At 41.5% G+C, this 18,070-nt stretch overlaps 1 protein-coding gene across 2 annotated transcripts in view; it reads right to left on the reverse strand.

Moving 5' to 3' along the window:
• The window catches only part of RANBP10 (RAN binding protein 10), a 43,760-nt gene that overhangs the window by 13,370 nt on the left and 12,320 nt on the right, over positions 1–18,070 (reverse strand). For both annotated transcript variants that reach the window (XM_034425812.2, XM_034425810.3), the window contains exons 4-8: positions 9,767–9,934; positions 4,313–4,335; positions 2,062–2,246; positions 1,005–1,117; positions 69–177 (exon numbers count right to left, since the gene is read on the reverse strand). In XM_034425812.2, coding sequence (XP_034281703.1) covers positions 69–177; positions 1,005–1,117; positions 2,062–2,246; positions 4,313–4,335; positions 9,767–9,934 — 598 coding nt within the window. The remainder of the gene's footprint in view (positions 1–68; positions 178–1,004; positions 1,118–2,061; positions 2,247–4,312; positions 4,336–9,766; positions 9,935–18,070) is intronic.

Below are 18,070 nucleotides of genomic sequence, written 5' to 3' on the forward strand. Positions count from 1 at the left end.
TGTCACTGTTTTTGCTTTCTCTCTAAACACCACCGTTCTTTGCACAAAAGCATTTATACCGTACTCACTTTAGCATGAATAAGAGGTTAGGATTATGCTCTAGAAGCCCTGGATAGAGTTGCTGGGTGGCTTCAATGGCTTCGCCTACTCTTCCTGCCAAAACCAGCTTTTGTATTCCTGGAGGTGAGAGCAGAACGGTTAGGATGGGGCGGTTGGGTATCATCTCACATTAGACAGGCAATAAAACTGGGTTTACCAATAGATACATTATTCCAGAGGTCTTCAAACTTGGCAGCTTTAAGACTTGTGGACTTCAACTCCCAAAATTCTCCAGCCAGCATAGCATAGCTGGGAGTTGAAGTCCACAAGTCTTAAAGCTGCCAAGTTTGAAGACCTCTGCATTATTCAGATGCAATTTTCCCCCAGTTGTGAGAACATAAAAGAAGGATGTGTTGTCAGCTGCATAAAAAAAAAACATTAGAACAAAATTAATGGTGACAAATTCTCATATCCTCAAGGCATTATTAGTTCATCTTTGGACACCTGTAGTGCATCAGCAATTCATGGCAGCAATTCATGTTTTTTCTGCAGCAACCCCGCTCATGGTTACCCTTCCACATGGGACTCAGCCAACCGTCAACTACAACTTCTTCGGCTGAAAAAATGCTTTTAAAAGTAAAAAAAAAAAAAAAACCCTCTGACGATCAGGCAATTCAGCTGGGATCGTCAGAGGCTTTTAAAAGCATTTTTTTACAACCTCTTCAGCCGAAGAGGTTGTAGGAAAAAATGCTTTTAAAAGTAAAAGTACAAAAAAACAAAAAAAAAAGTTGGCCACGCCCATCCAGTCACATTACTCTCCACCAAGCCATGCCCACAGAACCGGTAGAAATAAATTTTACATTTCACCACTGAATTACAGCTTTATCAAAGTAATGATGCAGCCGGGGAGAGCTGCACATTTCAGGATTTAGGGAAAGCTACAGCGGTAATACGAACAAGCTTACTTTGTCTGTTCTTTATGGAGACCTGTTCCTCCTGGACTGTACTTTCCGTCACGCGGGCAAAGGCAGTGGCTGTAGCACAATATCCATGGTGTACCAGATAGGAAGAGACCATGCTAGGAAATACAAAAAGCAAGCAACAGAAAAAACATCACTGTCAGTACAAATTCCACAAAAAGTGGGGCACAAGGGGGAGAGGGGGAAACATCTCTAGGGCAGCCATGTTAACATGGGCTTTTTGTTGTGCACACGCCGTTATTGTGGTTGGCTTTTGCTGCCCAGTATCAAAATATGCCAAGAAAAGGTTCCTTGGAAGGGAATAGAAGGCACTGCCCATCTGACCTTCATTAAAATCAAGAGAATAGATCTTTATGTATTAAGTGTGAAGAATCTGTTCCACCTCCTTGATTCTAATGCCTCTTTGTGTGAATCGCAAAGCAAGGGGAAGAAAGAACATTGATGCGTTCAGTCAATATCTTGCTATAGAAGCGACCTGGAAATACTTCTATGAGAAGCTTTTTAGAAATCTGAAATGAAATACTGCCTAATTTTTCAATACATCTGCAGCTGGCTCATAAAACCTGTGTTTTCTTTACTGGGGAAAAAAAAAACCCAGGGATAAAAGTTGGCCTATTTGCTGAACTTGTCCTGCTTTCATCTAGATATTCTACTAGGAGTAGCAGGGCAGTCTTCTGCTCAGGGCATACATCTATATGAGGTTTGATTTTCCTTCGTTTCTTTTGTGATTTGGCTGTACAAAAGAGCACATGGCTTTTGGCAAATCCCCCACCTTCCCTTCAACTCTCATCTCTCAACCTAACGGAAGAAACAAGGATCAAACCAGGCATAAAAGGCAAGCAGCATATCTGTGCTACCCATCAGCTACAAACAAGGTGCAAGGAAAGCAGCTAGCTCCTCCTGTTCGTCTTAAGGTAAGGACCCCCTCTGCTCTTTCAGGGAAAAAAAAAACCCCAATAAACTAAGACTGGGGAGGGATGTCATTTTACAGCAGAAACGTTCTTGTGAATTTAACGTAAAGGCAATCCAAGCTGCCACTCACTTCTGTAGCATGGCTTGCCATTCCCCTAGCCGGTCACCTATGGGAAACCTTTTAATCGTGCCCTGAATCTTTGCTCGCCACTCTCTCATATAGTCTTCAATGTCGAACACAAATGGCTGTTGCCCAAAGTTGGCATCCACAATCTCTCCGGGTGTCTGGAGCCCCACAGTGGGATATAGATTGGCCTGCCAAAAAAAGAAGCCCAAGTTAAAAAACCCGGGCTCTTTAAGGAAAGAAAGCAGAGACATACATTTCCCCCCCCCTTCCTTTTGAAGAGGGTCGTAACGGAAGCCTGGACAAGGGGCTTCCTGGCCAGACGATGGGTGCTTTGCAGAAAATGGCTTTCCCTGAAAACCATTTGGGAAGAAGTCAGCGTAATAATACAGGTAGTCCTTGCCACTTGCAATCATTCGTTTAGTGACCGTTCAAAGTTGCAACGGCACACACACACACACAAAAAAAAATGACACGACCATCTCAACTGTTAAAACGATCGTTGCAGCAGCCACCTGATCGAAATTCGGGCACTTGGCAACTGGCATGTATCCTGGGATCGTGTGATCCCCTTTTGTGATCTTCTGACAAGCAAAAGCAACGGGGAAACCAGATTCATTTACTGTAACAAGCGTCTTACTAACTTAACAACTGCAATGATTCACTTAGCAATTGTGGCAACAAAGGTCATAAAATGGGGCAGAATTCATTTAACTGTCTTGCTAAGCAATGGAAATTTGGGACTCAATTTTGGTCGTACGTCGAGGACTACCTGTACAAGAAACACTTCTCAAAATTAAAAGTGATTGTTTGCAGTTTAGGATCTTAGGAGTATACCTAGATAAGGAGGCTACAGACATCTGAAGGGGCTATCAATTTTCCAAAACGCAGACAATGAAACTGTAGCAAGTTGTAGCTGCAGTGTATGCTTCATTCGACAGAAATCCTATAATATACAGCATTTTAACTGTTCTCCAAAGGAGAAATTAACGTGCTGTATTTTCACATGACATTTTGAACAGTTTGGTTAACTTTGGGACTTGGACAAGCATGGTGCAAGGAGTTATCTTTCAAGGTGCCACATTCGGAAACCGCTTAGAAAGGCACACTGCTGAAGAAAACTGGAATGAAACTCCTCCGATTTGGAAATAAGCATGAGTTTCTCATCCAGTCAAAATTCAGACTTCTATTTTCAGCTGCAAAACAAATCTGTTGCAGGGTAGCTGAGTCAATGGTGCTGGCCTCTGTTGTTTGTTTATTTGCAAAGTGTTTTTTTTTTTCCCCTATCCAATTTCAGGGACTTTTTCAGTACCTAAAGACATTTTGTATCAAATCTGGAGGTCTGTTGATGATGTAAAAAAAAAGAGCAATGTATCACACTCTAACAATATATGTGGTTGCTTTCTTTTTGTCACAAGCCTAGGCGATAAATAAAAATATGCCAACCCCCTATTCATCTGTCATTTTTAAAGATTAAAACCTTTTATGCCTACACTGTGGAGTTAATTGAAGCTCAACCAATATATATATATCTTTACGGGCGTTCAAGAGCAAAATGCTCAAGAATAAGCAGCTTTCAAAGAATCATCTTCATAAATCCTCTCAAAAATTAATCTCAGTCCGTACACATGATCTCGCTACCTGTGGTAAACATTTGGTAAAACTTTTAAAACTTGCTGAACGAAAACCTTCCAAGCTTGATTTATGATGGCCTCTGAAGTCAGTGGATTCATTTCCAGGCCAACAAGCGATTCAAGAAAATGCCTGCACTCCAGATGTGTTTTATTCAGAATCTAGGAATTTCCGTTTTGGTTACCGATTGTATTCTTGCTTTAACAATTCACCAAGGTGTAGGTTATTTTTAGTATACTTGAAGCAGCGAAAGCAGCAGCAGAAACAGCTTATTTTCATTTCAGGTTAAGGTCCCGTGTTGCTTATTTTAAGAGCATCCTTGCCAAATTGCTTCTCAAAAAAATTATATATATATAAAATCTTACAATGTGTGGAAAAACTTTTGCTTACAATTTGCCGCCCCCCCCCAAACCCCCTTTCTGAAGACAAAACTTGTGGGGGAACTGATTTCTCTTTAAAAAAACCTGCCTTTCTTATTGCCATGGGAGCTCCATCTAAGCTACTAGCCTAATGCTAACCACTTCCAGATGGCACACAAGGAGAAGACAAATTCCAAGCACCTCTCCCCACTTCCCACCGCCATGTTTTCAATCTTTGTTAAATATAGAACAAAAGTTGTACTTACAGGAAGGTCTGTGAAGGCTATACCTGTGGAAAGAGAAAATATTAAAGTCAGGGCGAAGGATTTTCCCTCATTACCCTAAAACCTGTATTTGTGGTACACACCGTGTGTAGCAACAAATACGGTGAGCAAATATTGAATTGGCGAGCAATAAAAGACATCTCTAATCCATTCTCAGATTTATTGCGCACAGGTAGTCCCTGACTTACGACCGCAAATCGAGCCCCCAGCATTTATGTGGCGAAGCAAGAAGTTTGTTACGTGAGTTTTGTCCCATTTTACGACTTTTGTCACATTCGTTAAGCGAATCACTGCAGTTGTTAAAATTAGGGAACATGGTTGTTCAGTGAATCCGACTTCCTCATTGACTTTGCTGGTCAGGAGGTCGCAAAAGGGGATCACGTAACCCTGTGAGACTGTACCAGTCATAAATATGAACCAGCTGTCAAGCAGCCAAATGCAAATCACGTGACCATGGAGATGCCGCAATGGTCATACGTGGGAAAAATGGTCATAAGTTATTTTTTTTCGGTGCTGTTGTAACTTTGAACGGTCACTAAATGAACTATTGCCGGGATAGCGAACCTATGGCATGCGTGCCCAAAGTGGCATGCGAAGCTATGTTGCCCGGCACACATGGCCTTTGCCTGTTTGTCTTTCGGGTTTCTGGTGAGCATGCACGCACAATGATCAGCTCTCCTTCACGCATGCAGGGCCGAAAACCAGTGTGTGCGTGTGCTAGCTGATTGTCGGGTGCACCTATGCACCAGAGCCGAGAAGTTTGGCTTTTCTGGAGTATGATTCCTTTGCGTGCGCAGCAGTGCCGAAAACCGGCCTACTCATGCGCGCCAGCCAGCTGATCGTCGGGTGTGCATGCACACTAGAACCCGGAAGCTCAGCTTTTCCGGAGCATGGCCCTGACGAGCAATGTTTCCGCGCGTTCGCCATCACTGAACTATTGTAAGTCAAGGACTACCTGTATGCCCTGTATGCCAATTCTGAAATCTGGGTCCAGTAAACAGTATCCATGCTCATCTAGGAACTGATCAGAGTCAATAGGCACAAAATTCTACTTCTTACTCCCATCTTCTGTAAAACAGTTATTGCAAACTGGCCAATCACTTAGGTGAGACAGGAAGTGTAGAAAATTGATAAATAACTGAAAGGGCAAAACTTTTTAATGGACGCAGACCTGCACTAATTCTCAATATATTTAGCTCTTCTGAAAATAAGGCTGAAGATCTGAGCTAGATTTTTTCTCGGTGTGGTTTTTTGTTTTGTTTTGTTTTGTTTGCGCAGAAATGAAATCAAGGCAAAGAAAGGGAGGTATGTAATTTAAATCATATTTGTTAATTCGGGCTTCAGAAGTAGCCTTTTTCAGAGCAATCGCTCTTGGGTTTGTTTTTTTTTAAATCTGTTGGCTTTAAAATAATTTTACGGGAGTCAATTAAGCAACCCACTGCTAGGAGAAGGAACAAAGCAGCACGCAACGGAAGTATCTTTGCTGATCCTACAGCTGAGTAAATGCACCAAGTGAGTCAAAGGAAAAAGAAGAGGCATTTATACAGATGACTGAATATGCCAAGGTTGTCATTTTTCCAGGAAGTCACACCCTGGTATATCTCTGCTAACAGAACGGAGCAGAAGGGTGCTGAATGTCGATCTGAACTTTTAATCTTAATTTGAAGCAAGTAGTGCAAATGCCTGGAGTAATTTTTTTTTCTTCTTCTGCTACTTCAGACGTTACGGGGGAGGAGAATGTAAAGCTAATTCCCCAATCAGCAGTAGAAATTACGTTTCAACTTTAGCTTCTCAACCTTTGCCCTCTAAATTATCTTGCCACAAACAGGCTAGGTCTGTGATGACGAACCTATGGCACGGATGCCACAGGTGGCATGTGTAGCCATATTTGGTGGGCACGCGAGCTTCGGTCCGGCACGCGCCAGCTGATTTTTGGGCCTTTTGGGCCCACTGGAAGTAGGGAAACAGGCTGTTTCCTGCCTCCGGAGGGCCTCGGGGGTTGGTGGGGAAGGCCTGTTTTTCTCTCTCCCCAGCCTCCAGAGCCTTTCTAGGAGCTTGCAGAGGGCAAAAACGGCCTTCTCCACCGCCCAGAGGTCCTCCAGAGGCCGGAAACGGCCCGTTTGCCAACTTCCGGTAGGACCCTGGGGAATTCTGGGAGTTGAAGCCCGCCAGGCTTCAAGTTCCCAAGGTTGGAGACCCCTGATGTAAAGTCAGAATCAAAGGACAGAGCGTGGCAAACATAACTCGGCGCGGTGCATAGGAAGCAAATATTTCTGGGCCCAAAGATAACACCCCACCCTTCCCCAGTTGGAGATGTTATTTTTAAAATGTGGCTGCATTCACCACTCCCTGCTGTTTAAGGAAAGTGAACTACCTACAAGGCTATTTGTGCACAGAGCATTTAAGCTGGTTATCTGTGGTTTTCTCTTTTCGATAACAATCGCTGGTTACTACGATGGCCTTGATTTTGAAAGCTGCAAGAACGGGAACTGGATTTTTCTCCTCCAGTACTTGGTAAAATGCTACAAATATGGACTATGCTTTTATTTACAGGCAGTCCTCGACTTACTGTGTTTCCCCAAAAATAAGACCCTGTCTTATATTTTTTGAACCCCGAAATAAGCGCTTGGCCTTATTTTCGGGGAGGTCTTATTATTTTGGGGCGTGTGGAGTGAGACAGGTATCCTCTTGCCATCTTACCTGATTTCCAGCTTTGTCTCTCTAACCCTAACCAGAGGAAATTGCGGGGACCGGCTGTGCATGTGTTTAAATATTAAATATAGGTCTTATTTTTAGGGGAGGTCTTATTTTCGGGGAAACACGGTACAAGAGTTCGTTTAGGGACCTTCCAAAGTTGCAACAGTACTGGAAAAAGTGACTTTATGATGGTTTTTCAAACTTACGGCCGTCATAGCATCCCCAAGGTTACGTGGTCAAAATTCAGATGCTCATATTTATGACGGTGGCAGTGTCCCAGGGCCATGTGATCCCTTTTTGCGACCTTCTGACAAGCAAAGACAAGGGGGAATCTAGATTCACTTAACAACTAACAACTAAGAATTGCTAACTTAACAACTGCAGGGCGGTTCACTTAACAACTGTAGTGAGAAAGGTCATAAAATGGACTAAAATTCACTTATCAACCGTCTCAGATAACAGATATTTGGGGTTCAATTGTGGTCGTAAGTTGAGGGCTACCAGTATTAAATTTATAAGCTGCCCATCTCACTGGCCTGAGTGATTTGAGTCAATCTGCACCAGCACAAGAATATATGAGTGAGGTTTAGGTTATTGGGAAGAGAGTACATTCTCTGTCTCCTTTCCTGCTGCAAACAGCTTTCTGAAAGCTTAACTCTCAGTGGGATTGACACTACTGTATAGGTTTTCTCTCATTGGTGACACAGTTGTTCTATGGGCAAGATAAATCTATCACCACAGTAGCAGCCACTGCTTCCATTTTTAGACAAGCACATCAATTTTAACACATATAGGAAAGGATGACCAGAAACATACAGAGAAGACTGGGATATTTTAAAAAGAATTTGCAATGCGGTTGCTAATGGAAATAACTCAAATGCTGCAAAAGGATCATATTATCCCCCCAAATAACAGCAGATTCTTTTACAAATAGGCATTGGCTTCTGGAGTGGCTTTTTCACACTTTTTCAGTGTAACAGGACTGCCATTTCCCAGAACACTTTGGGCCAGGCCAGCTGGAACTTCTGGGAATTGCTACCGGAGAAAGACACGGTGTAGGAGGAGACTCTATGGTGGGGGAACCAGACTTCTGATTGGCTCCAGAATTGAATGGGGGCTTCCGGTTAGAATGTGTGTGGCTCTTTGAAGTGTTTAAGGTTGCCGACCCCTGTGCTAGAGTGATACTCCCCCAAAAGCTTGCATGAAGCAAAACACTGAACAGTGGATAAAGGGGAGTTGCAGGGAATGGCTGTCAAATTTTATAACTCAAATGCTTTGACAAATGTACTCATAAATTTCAGAGTCTTAGTTTTAAGTACTACATTACTCAGAGAGGTTTGCTTCTTTATCTGATGCTCCATGAAAGCATTTCTTCTGTCTTTTCTATGGCTGTATTTCTAAGGCACATAGCAGACAACAACAAAAAACAGAATGCATCACAACACTATGAATATTATTGGCTTTGTTTTGTGCACAGAGGAGAGTCTCCCAGGTTAAAAGCATATCCTACAAGGGAAGATCCTTATTGTATATTCAACTTTGTTTTTAGTATTAGAGGGGTCCTTTTCTGTTGGGGAAAGGGGACAGGATAAGATATTGATGGTTATTTTAACTCCACCTGAATGAAGAAGCTACTGCACATACAGAAATAAATGGCAGATGGGCCACACAACTGAAAAAGCCATATAATGTGATGGTAACTGCATGAGAAAGGAGTTCTCATGCTCTTCTCAAGGCTCTGTTTTAGGCCCAGTACTCTTCAACATCTTCATCAATGATTTGGATGAGGGGATAGAAGGAGAACTCATCAAATATGCAGATGACACCAAGCTGGCAGGAATAGCCAGCACTCCAGATGACAGGCTTAAAATACAGAAGGATCTTGACAGACTTGAACCTTGGGTGCTATCTAACAAAATGAAATTCAACGGTGAAAAAAATAAGGCAAGAAAAACCAATGCACAGGTATAATATACTGTAGGTGATAGCTGGCTCAACAGTAGTAACTGTGAGAGGGATCTTAGTGGATAATCACTTAAATTTGAGCCCGGAGACTGTGCTGCAGCTGCCAAAAAAGTCAACACAGTTGCCTTGGTAAGACCACAGTTGGAATAGTGTATCCAGTTTTGGTCGCCACGGTGTAAAAAAGATGTTGAGACTCTAGAAATAGTGCAGAGAAGAGCAACAAAGATGATTAGGGGATTGGAGGCTAAAACATATGAAGAACGGTTGCTGGAACTGGGTATTTCTAGTTTAATGAAAAGAAGGACTAGGGGAGACCTGATAGCAGTCTTCCAAGATCTCAGGCACTGCCACAAAGAAGAGGGAGTCAAGCTATTCTCCAAAGCACCTGAGGGCAGGACAAGAAGCAATGGGTGGAAACTAATCAAGGAGAGAAGCAATTTAGAACTAAGGAGAAATTTCCTGACAGTGAGAACAATTAATCAGTGGAACAAGAAGTTGTAAATGCTCCAACACTGGAAGTTTTTAAGAAGATGCTGGATAACCATTTGTCTGAAGTGGTGTAGGGTTTCCTGCCTAACAGGGGGTTGGACTAGAAGACCTCCAAGGTCCTTTCCAACTCTGTTATTCTGTTAATACTGTTCTGACTATACGATCAATCACTTTGATCGGAACCAAAGTCTTTGAATGGAACCAAATTCTGACAGGGACCTTATGATCACGTTAACATTTCAAGTGAGGTTGGAGAAAACTGGACCAAGCGCTCCATCTGCTTACCCAAACTGTGCCCATTCTTTGTGTAGAAGCAGGTGTTGTTGATGAGGTTCACACAGCAGCCAATTACATCGCCAGTAGTGAAAGTGGGGCCGTAGGGCTGCCCTGTCCCTGACGAGCAGAAGGAGTGTCCGTCATCGCCGTGGTAGCCGTAGGAATGCTTATCCCAACCTAAACGGAAGAAAAAGAGTAAACAAAGAGCTCGAGGTTAGAACGTGACATGCTTGACATCGGGAAGTAAGAAATTCATAGGTGACATCATTAGGAAATGTCCAGCATCTGCATTAATAATGCAGGAGGATTCTAGTATGTGCAAGACATTCTTCATGGAATGTTCTCACCCCACAAGCATTGGAACGTGGCCCTTTTCAAGGTTGAACCACTCCCAGAGTGCTTGGAAAAGCTGTTTAGGAGTCAGAATGTTCTGTGAGGACATTTAGAAGATAATTGGGGGGGGGGGAGTGATTGCAACAGTAACAGAGTTGGAAGGGACCTTGGAGGTCATCTAGTCCAACCCCCTGCTCACGCAAGAGAGCTGTTGTACTACAGTTCTCATCATTTCACCCCCCCACCCCCCACCCTGACCGGCATAGCTGGTAAGGCAATGTGGATTTCAAAAAGCTTGAAGCCAAAAAGGCTTGGTTAAAAAAAAAAATAGGATAATAATACAATTAATGCAAATAATACAATTATTTTTAAAAAAAATCCAATAACAGTTGTAAATAAAACAATACATACAAAATAAAAATAAAAATATAGCAATAACGTAGTGATTAAGACATCAATATAGAACCCAGGAGTCCTGAGTTCTAGTCCTACCTTAAGCACAATCAGCTGTCTTATTCCAAACACACAGAAGCCAGAAAATGGAAAATTGTTTATCATGGCAAAAATAAGATTTGAGTGACTAAAACTATGGATTTTGGGGGGAGGGGGGAGGAAACACCTGTTACAGGTAGTTCAAGACTTACAACACTTCGTTTAGTGACCATTCAAAATTACAAGAGCACTGAAAAAAAAGTGACTTATGACTGTTTTTCATGCTTAGCAACTACTGCAGCATCCCCCATGATCAAGTGATCAAAATTCAGATGCTCGACCGCCGATTCCTATTTAGGAAGGTTGCGGTGTCCTAGGGTCATGGGATCGGAGTTTTTTGCGATGTCTCACTTAGTAGCAGAAATTTCAGGCTCAACTGTGGTCGTAAGTCAAGAACTATATGTTATTTCTAGAAATTACAATATAACCCTAACACCTTCCTCTCTACAAGATGGCGATATAAACCAGTGAAGAAAGTATTGTTCAGGCTGTGGAGGGTTTTTTTTTTTTTTTTTAGTTTTCAATCCAAATAAAATCGTAGGAATCTAAATCCTACATGTCCACAGAACTCTTATGCCAGGGGTGGGCAAATGTGGCCCTTTTACAACCTGTGGACTTCAACTCCCAGAATTCCTGAGACAGCCAAGCTGTCTCAGGAATTCTGGGAGTTGAAGTCCACAGCCAAGCTGTCTCAGGAATTCTGGGAGTTGAAGTCCACAGGTTGTAAAAGGGCCACATTTGCTCACCCCTGTCTTATGCAGATAGGCTGCCTAAACTACAGCATGGCTGCCTCTTCTTCATGAATTTGTCTTTTCCTGACAGTTCTAATCATAAATCCGACCTTAATACAGGATCTGTATTACACAATCCTCTATTCCCTTCATAATCACTTAATAGTACTTAAGAAATTAAGAAGCCATGTTGGCATTCATGGGTGGTATACAAGCAGTCTAAATTAATCAGGAGCCCCTTTCAAGCATATAAAACAATTCAGGTAATTACACCAAAAATTGACTGTGGCTGCATGCAAACCAAAGGAAAAGGCAGCCAAAAAAAGACTGGGTTGATCAAAGACTGGGTTGATCATTGATCATAGGCCAAACCAGTTAAATACCTACTCCTCTTTAAGAAACTCAAAGGATCCTCCACTAAAGCCTATGCGGTATTTTTGGATCTGAGCTAAAGGCCTCTTCGTTTATTCTGAAGTGTCATAGTCACAGGATGAGCTTTTGTGTGGCTTCCACAGATGTATGTTTAGCCACATACATTGTTTGTAAGACATTGTTTTTCTCGTTCTCTTTCAACATAAACCACGGTTTCCAGTCAAGGAAGTATTGAAGCATCATGTTGCACAATCCACAATCAAGTAATCATGGACTAAATATATTCTGCTGTACCGCAAGCAGTCCCTGGCACAGGAGCTGGATGTTCAGGATAAAAAGTCCTTGCACCTTGAAGCCAAAAATACTAGGACATTGCCTAAAGGCCAAAAGCTTGACAAACAGAAATTAGTGTTTTAAGTCCAGATTGATTTAGCCATAGTTAAAATTTATGAAACACCCAGAATGAAATCTGGCAATATGGTAGCTCTCTTCCATTTCGTAAATACCTAGGTTCAGAGTAGTCCTATAATCACGTTATGCTAGAATTGCTTGTTAGCAGGAACGGTTTTCTTCTCACTGCTACAAAAGGAACTCCAAAGGTTAAAATATCATGGAGATCAAGCTCTATTCAAACACGCAGGTTTAAGCCAGGGGTGGGTTCTAAATATTTTTACTACCAGTTCTGTGGGCGTGGCTTATTTTGTGGGCATGGGGGGTTTTTTTGGTTTTTTTTTAATTTGATTTATATGCCGCCCTTCTCCGGAGACTCAGGGCGGCTTACAATGTGCTCAGCAATAGCCTTCATACTTTTTTGTATATTTATACAAAGTCAACTTATTGCCCCCACAATCTGGGTCCTCATTTTACCTACCTTAGAAAGGATGGAAGGCTGAGTCAACCTTGAGCCTGGTGAGATTTGAACTTGCAGTAATTGCAGACAGCAGATGTTAATCTGTTAATAACAGTGCTTTAGTGTGCCGTGCCACCAGGCTCGGTTTGATGGTCATGTAACAATTCTTTAGGATTTAGCAGAGGTACTGGTCTACCAGGCTTTTAACTGCTTGCAGAGCTGTACCGGTCTACCCATTTGTTCTTGGAGCGTTCCGGTCTACCCATTTGTTTTTGGAGGCACCGGTCTACCACCGCACTGCCTTTTAACACTGATCAGCTGTAGGGCGGCCCTTTGAAGCCCTGCGGCAAAAGTTTAAACAGTTTTTTTCCTTCTAGCCGATCAGCTGGGACTTGGGAGGCAGCGAATAGATTGGGGGCGGGGCCAAATAAAAGGTAAGAATAACGCGGGGGGGGACAGCTCCCGAACAAAGAGAACCGGTTCGATGATGTCATATCGTCACCGCTACCGGCTCCGCCGAACCGGGCCGAACCGGGAGGAACCCACCACTGGTTTGAGCACATAAAAATATACAGTATATGCTCCTGCTGGTATCTGTCAGGTTGCTCCAATTGCTGTCAACACCCTTATCTGAAAGGACAGTGACACATAGCTACTCTAAAGTGCTCCACCTGAAAACAGCTTATATTTAGTTTCAGAATTAAACAGGGACAGGGTGACCTACTTGATCCTTAACACACCCAAACCTATAACTATAAGTTTAGGAATGCTTGTACATACATCTTACTTTTAAAAGAGTGATTTGGGGAATGAACATCCAGATGACAATCTAACATTGGAATCCCCAGCATTTTCCAGAATACGTTACCACACCCTTTTGGAGCCCTCTGAATTCATCTGCTATGGCTAACTTCCAGTTCCACACCACGTTTTAAGCACCAGAAAAAAACAAACAATTGGCTATAGTTTGATATATTAAATTGTAGCTAAAAATCTTCAGAGGCAAATGAATGAGCCTGCTTAAGATACCTGCCAGGCCTTATTCACAATAGTGCTTTGCTTCTGTTTTATATCAACAAAAGGCTACAAGGGAAGCCAAATTACTTTTTCACCACCATCATCACTATGAACAGTCACTAAACAAGGACTACTATATTACATTATTCAGACAGTCTATCATAGAACTGTGAAAAGTATGGGTTTTAATCATGCCAAATTATGAAGAACTCCTAAACCCTCCAAATTAGATTCTTGTTTTGGCTCCGTAGTCACTATAGATAGCACCGTACATTTCTACAATCTCCAAAACATTTAGAACAATTCAGAGACGGTATAGAGAGGTTTATACCGCAATACAAAAACACTACCACTCATCCTTTTTATGCATTATAGTTGACATTCTAAGTCCACCAATTCACCAACAAAAAAAATCCATAAATGCTGCTGCTATTGATGACTAACATTGCTTGCAACCCTGTAATACAGGGGTATCAAACTCAAGGCCCAGGGACCTGATCCAACCTGCACAGTGCTTAGATCTAGCCCGCGGGGCTGTCCTGGAAACAGCAGAGGCCCATGGTGCCTCTGCCAGCAAAAACAAGAGCTCAGGAGAGCCGCGGGCAACCCTCACGAGCTGCATTTTCGCTGGCAGAGGATTGCAGGAGGCCGTCGCAGCTGAAAACGGAGCTCGGGAGCCTGTTTTCGCTGGCAGAGTGCTCCGGTCTCCACAGCGCCCCCGACACGAGTGATGTCGAGCTGGCCATGCACCCTCCCCCGAGGTCAAACACAACCCTGATGTGGCCCTCAAGGAAATCGAATTTGATACACCTGCTGTAATAGCTACATGAAGCAAGATGCCATTCTGAGTTCTAATTTACATCAACCTTCCAACATGGTGCCCTCCAGATATGCTGGGTCAGCAATTTACAGAATAGACATTATAATTCAGGCTTAGCCACGAATCTCACCGGATGTAATAAGCTAGCCACTATTAAAAGTACTTCACAGCAGGGTGGATTTGATTTAAATCGAGTTGATTTAAATCACAATTTAAATCATGATTTAAACCACTAGTAAAAAGGCTTGATTTAAATCAACTCGATTTAAATCATAATTTTTAAAGAGCAACTGTGATCTCTGCTACTCCTTTGACCCACTGTTGACTCACCGATAGTCCCGATGTTGCAGAATATACAGCCTCATGCTACATAACTAAGCTCCATTTCATGCTGAATAAACTAAATTGTTTATGTATCTTAAATAGAAAACTGTCTTACGATAGATTTTTACCCCAAAAGTTTTTTATTAAAATAAATTCGATAAAAATCAAAAAAATCCGATTTAAATAAAAAAAATCTGATTTTTTTAAATTGTTTTTTTAAAATCATTGATTTTTATCCACCCTGCTTCACAGGCATGATAAGACATAATATATAAACCCACACAAAAGGTGTGCTGGCATGTGACCGAACAACACTTCTGTCTCTTCTTAATAATGACAATTGTTAGGATAAATTTTGCTCCCTACGTGGGAGTGAAGTCATCATTGGTTCCTTTTGCATAAAGCACATTAGATCAGATCATCAACTGCTTTATTTATATTTGGAGAACAAGATTTCCGAAGTACAGTAAAATTCAATTTTGTGGACTTGCATTCAGCTACCTTCGGATGCAGCATACGTAATTTTGGATTCCACCCACAAATAATAGACAAAGTCCACTTTTTCCAAAGCAAGACAAACACATGGAACTTACGTCACGCAAATGGTGTCAAACAGAGGAGATGACGTAAAACAATGCAAATAATGTACCGCGATATAAATTATGCCAATCATGTAAATTCAAATTTTATGAACTTTTAGCTTTAACAGAATCTGTTAAAAACTGGACTTTACTATACCCTCTGACCATTTACAGATCTGAACCTCAACAAAGACCACAGGTGCCCAAAACAATAATTGGAGTTATCTGTTTTCCATCAGAGTTGCTGGTTGTAAATCAACACCTTTTTCCAAATCAGCTTAAACAGGCATATAGAACGGTAACCTTATTTGTGTTTTGCAAACAGCTGCATTCAATCATCTGTCCTTTCTAGTGATGTCAGGAAGATGTTACTGGAAAAGCTGGATAGCCCAGCAATCTGAACAAATGAATGGCCATTATGTCAGAAGCGGCAACCAAATACGTTTGTCATCGTCAGCCTCAAAGATATTCAATTCCAGAGGCAGCCTCAAAGGCCTGCATGGAGCGCCCATCACGTGTTCACAGGTCTCACCTGATGCTGTCAATTACATGACTTCTTGCAACTAAGCATGTGCAATTTTAGATTAAGAAAGAAGCTGCAATTAAGCACTAATGATTCGTTGGTACGTGAGACAGATGCCAGGATTTAAAAGTAGAGCCACATATTGAAAAATAAGAATCCCAAATTAAGTCATGTGCATAAAAAAAAATTTAGACAGGTTTAAACAGAACTTGTGTTTTTTTTAAAGAAATATCTGAACTGTTCAGTGTCGAACTGAACTGCCAGCCTGTTTTTTCGAACCTTTTCAACCTTATTTCGGCAATGAAAGTAATAATAGTAATTTCACAACGCTTACAAATGTCAGAGGTTTTCCTAATGCCAGAGGCCGTATCTGTTGCCAAAGATTTTCTAATGCTGGGACAAGCATCCAAATATGCATCATTTCCAATGGGATGTGCGTTTCGCTGAGGAGGCACGATACATGCATTGGCTCAGCCGAGGACTAAATAAATCCCTCTACTATGAAGAGTTTCACTCCCAAATGTGAGGAAATGTAAGAGGAAGGCAAAATGAGGGCTGGGCAGATGCCAAACAAGAAACTTCCAAGACAGGGAAATCTCCCTGAAAACCTAGGGTAGCATTATTTTACCATCTGCTTCCAATTTATAGTGATAAAGCTGCTTGTTCCATGAGACTAAAAGCTGAAGGAGCCAAGAGAAGTTATTTCATCAGCTAAAAAAACCAACAGGTTTTGGATTCTCCAAACAGCTGCTGCTAGATCATCATTATTTAAAGCCTTGTCCATCTTAGGTAGTTGCTGAAGAAACGGCATCTCAGTTTGGCAATTTCCCTCTTTATTATACTTTTCCTTGTCTATGGAGATTCTCCATCATCCAAATGGCCATAATGACTCTCGGAAAGTGTGCTAACAACCAGAGGACTGCCAGGAATATAAATCCTTCCATCCTCAACCATTCTGTCAGAAATGAAGAAGCTTTCTTGGATGAGAAGTGAAATGTCTTCAAGGGAAAACAAAATCCAGTTGCCCCTTGGGGGGGGGAGGGGAAGCCTTTAGAATATATTTTTCTTATTTTAGATTGTAAAGCAAGGGGATGATCTTTTCTTAGAGATCCTGAAGCTGCTTTCAAAGCTTTCTAACTAAAGAGAAGGTTAAAATTCTTTGGAAAAAAGAAAAAAATAGAGAGAAAAGTTTGTATTGGCACCAAAACATTCCATTTTAACTACGTTAGAAAAACCGTTGATCTAAATAAAACTGCCATCAATAAATAGCACAGACGGGCAGTTCTATAAATATGAGCATCTAGTTTAATCCAAGCATCCTAATTCATTGTGGGAAATCTGGTGACCCAGAGTTGCATCCAATCCTTGAATCCACTTTTTATAGACCTAGAGCCTTTTTGGATTATCACGGTTGAAAACTGTTAGCAATTTTTAGAGCTAAAAGGACCTAAATATAGACTATTTGCAGCTATCTAGTAATTGTCCGGACTTTGCAAAAATCCAGACAACTACTAGATAGCTGCAAATAGCCATTGGTCCAAGTTTTCTGTATGCCAGATCTGGTAATTTTATTTTAAAATTACATTATGTATTTAAATAAAAGCAAAAAATAGCAAAAGAAAAATAAGAAATCAACTCTACATATATATAGGAATTTCATTAATATATTTATGTGCTTACAAAGTTTTACAATAACAGCTTCGGTAAAGAATGGCGATGTTTCATTATAACCGTCCATGCATAATCTATAACTTCAAGAAAGTTTTATCACCATTAAAAATACCCGTTCCCCACAATCCAATAAAAGTGGACTCTCTCAGCTGTCACATGCCCCCTTGTCCACTTTCCATTATTCCCTCATCTGCTGTGGCCCACAGAAAAATGTATAAACTAAGACCCTTAACAAAGGGTTACCCATTCTTGCCCCATCTAAAGAGGGTATAAAATCACAAAATATTTCTTTACATTTAGCAAAAAGAAATTCAAAGCTGAATGTGCAGAAATAAAAACAGCAATGCTGGGGGGGAGGGGGGGCACTGACCTTGGGGGTAAAGGCACAGAAACGAAAGATTCAAGAGCAAATGATGGAAGTCAAGAAGAAAGGGGGGGGGGGAAACTAGAATGGCTTGGCACATTCAGCTTCACTTATTTTTGGAACAAACATCCCAGCCACGAGGGCGGCAAAGTAATGAATTTACAAATATAGGATGGGCATATCGTATCTAACCACAGAAACAAAGCTTTGGTTCAAGTGATTAAAGGAAAGCTGT

This window comes from Pantherophis guttatus, chromosome 11, assembly GCF_059756535.1.
Source record: "Pantherophis guttatus breed Tessera chromosome 11, ASM5975653v1, whole genome shotgun sequence".
In the NCBI taxonomy this organism is placed as follows: domain Eukaryota; kingdom Metazoa; phylum Chordata; class Lepidosauria; order Squamata; family Colubridae; genus Pantherophis; species Pantherophis guttatus.